This window comes from Lucilia cuprina, chromosome 6 (genome assembly GCF_022045245.1).
Source record: "Lucilia cuprina isolate Lc7/37 chromosome 6, ASM2204524v1, whole genome shotgun sequence".
Lineage (NCBI taxonomy): Eukaryota > Metazoa > Arthropoda > Insecta > Diptera > Calliphoridae > Lucilia > Lucilia cuprina.
Window position 1 is genome coordinate 53875078 of NC_060954.1, and position 2089 is coordinate 53877166.

General features: G+C 28.8%; 2 protein-coding genes across 2 annotated transcripts; one reads left to right on the forward strand and one right to left on the reverse strand.

Moving 5' to 3' along the window:
• Window positions 1–169: 169 nt before the first annotated feature.
• Window positions 170–716, reverse strand: LOC124420652. Its single transcript, XM_046954180.1, has 3 exons — window positions 707–716; window positions 410–611; window positions 170–327 (listed from the first exon to the last, which is right to left on the reverse strand). The coding sequence occupies exons 1-3, from the start codon at window positions 714–716 to the stop codon at window positions 252–254; spliced, it is 288 nt and encodes a 95-aa protein (XP_046810136.1). The 3' UTR covers window positions 170–251.
• Window positions 717–845: 129 nt separating this feature from the next.
• Window positions 846–1769, forward strand: LOC124421014 (apolipoprotein D-like). The gene is made up of 4 exons (XM_046955676.1): window positions 846–928; window positions 990–1235; window positions 1301–1482; window positions 1542–1769. Exons 1-4 carry the CDS (start codon window positions 915–917, stop codon window positions 1682–1684), a joined length of 585 nt encoding a protein of 194 aa, XP_046811632.1. The 5' UTR covers window positions 846–914; the 3' UTR covers window positions 1685–1769.
• Window positions 1770–2089: the final 320 nt, after the last annotated feature.

Genomic DNA, 2089 nt, shown 5'->3' on the forward strand with positions numbered 1-2089 from the left:
TATAGACTGATCTATAGTCAAGACTATAGACTGATCTATAGTCAAGACTATAGACTAATCTATAGTCAAGACTATAGACTGATCTATAGTCAAGACTATAGACTAATCTATAGTCAAGACTATAGACTACAGACTGAACTACAGTCAAGCCTTTAAACTGATCTACTATCAATACTGTAAAGAAAATGCAATCGTTATAAAGTTATCTGTTCTGTTCATCTTAATGATCGTATTAAAGCAAAACCAAAAAACTAACTTACCGTCTCTTGAGGCATGGTATTACAACTACGTAGTGGTAATTTATAACGTAAGGGACCGTCATGATCTCTGTAAAAGTGAAAAATAAACCGTTAGTAAATTAAAAAAAATATATTGAAGACTAAAAAAACACTCAAACACTATATCTCACCTATATTCCGTTAGACATGTTGAATTCTTCGATAAACCCTTGGGATATATCATGCCACTAAATAGATTATTTTCGTGATTAACAGGGGCATCTTTGATAGTTATTAACATCGAACCGGATAAACATTTTATTCTCACTGTTGGTTCTACTGTGGGTTTTGAGGATGTGCTTTCATATTCTTCTAGTTCAGCATAAAGATCTTCTGTAAAAACAAAAATAGAAAATTTAGAATTAATAAGTGTTTTTAAAGGGATGTTTTTTATAAACAATTTTAGAGGTTAAGTTTTCAAATTTTACGTTTTTTCATATTTCCGGTTTTTTACTCTCTGTACAACAATAACATGAATAGAATGATTATGTTTTAGTTTGTTTATAACGGTTTTAATTAGTTAACAATCTAAACAACAAACTCTATGGATTCCCCTATAAAACTAAACAGATTTAGATTGAAATGATTAGTGTTCCCAAGAACAACAACTAGTTAACAACTAAAAATAACTTCATAATGTTAAATAATTAGTAATAGCTGTTAATAAAAACTGTTATAAATAAAATAATATAATTTTTCAATTACTTTCAGTTTTTTAACTCTAACAATTTTAATTGCCGCTTCGACTTTGATCCCGGCACAAATCATTACTCCCGGTAGCTGTCCCCACAATATACAAGTTGTAGAAAATTTTGATGTTAACAAATATCTGGGCAAATGGTATGAATATGCCAAATATCCTGTACATTTTGAGAAGAATGGTAAATGTATTTGGGCGGAATACACCCTAAATAATCAAAATAGTATTAAGGTTAAAAATGCCTTAATAAATGAAAAGTAAGTTAAGTTTTTAATTAATAAATATCTGAATTATTTTTCAATATATTTCTTTTACATAAAAGTACGAACATATATTCGGATATTATGGGTTCAGCTACTTTAGTTTCAAATGCTAAATTATTGGTTAAATTCCCTGTTTCACCGGTTATTACAGTTTCCAGCAATTATTGGATTTTGGCTACAGATTATGACAATTATGCTGTAGTTTATTCATGTATTCCCAAGTCAGATAATTCTCATGGCAGTAAGTTAAAAAGAATATTTAGTTTTTATCGAAATTTTTAAATAATTTTATTATTTTAGCTATTGTTTGGATTTTGACACGCCAACCTATACCGCAGCCAAATATTGTTGAAAAGTCTATGGATATTCTGAAGCAGAACAACATTTCTTTGCAGGAATTAAAAGTCACCAATCAGATTTCTTGTTCTGAAGGAAATGTTTAATTATAAGTTTATGTATGTGCTTCTGAAGTTATTACAGGTTATATCGAAAAAAACTAAGCAATAAAGAATTTTTTAATTATCAAAAAATAAAAACAAAATTAGTGTTTTAATAACTACATGTTAAACGATCAAGTCTCAAAAAGAACCGTTAAACCTTTAGGGTACAAAGAAAATTGCCTACTTAATTGACTGAGCTATATACTAGACTATAAACAGACTATAGACTGGACTAAAAACAAGATTAGAATATAGACTTAAAACTATACTATGGACTAGACTATAGACTAGACTATAGACTAGATTAGACTATAGACTAGACTATAGACTAGACTATAGACTAGACTATAGACTAGACTATAGACTGGACTATAGACTAGACTATAGACTAGACTATAGACTAGACTA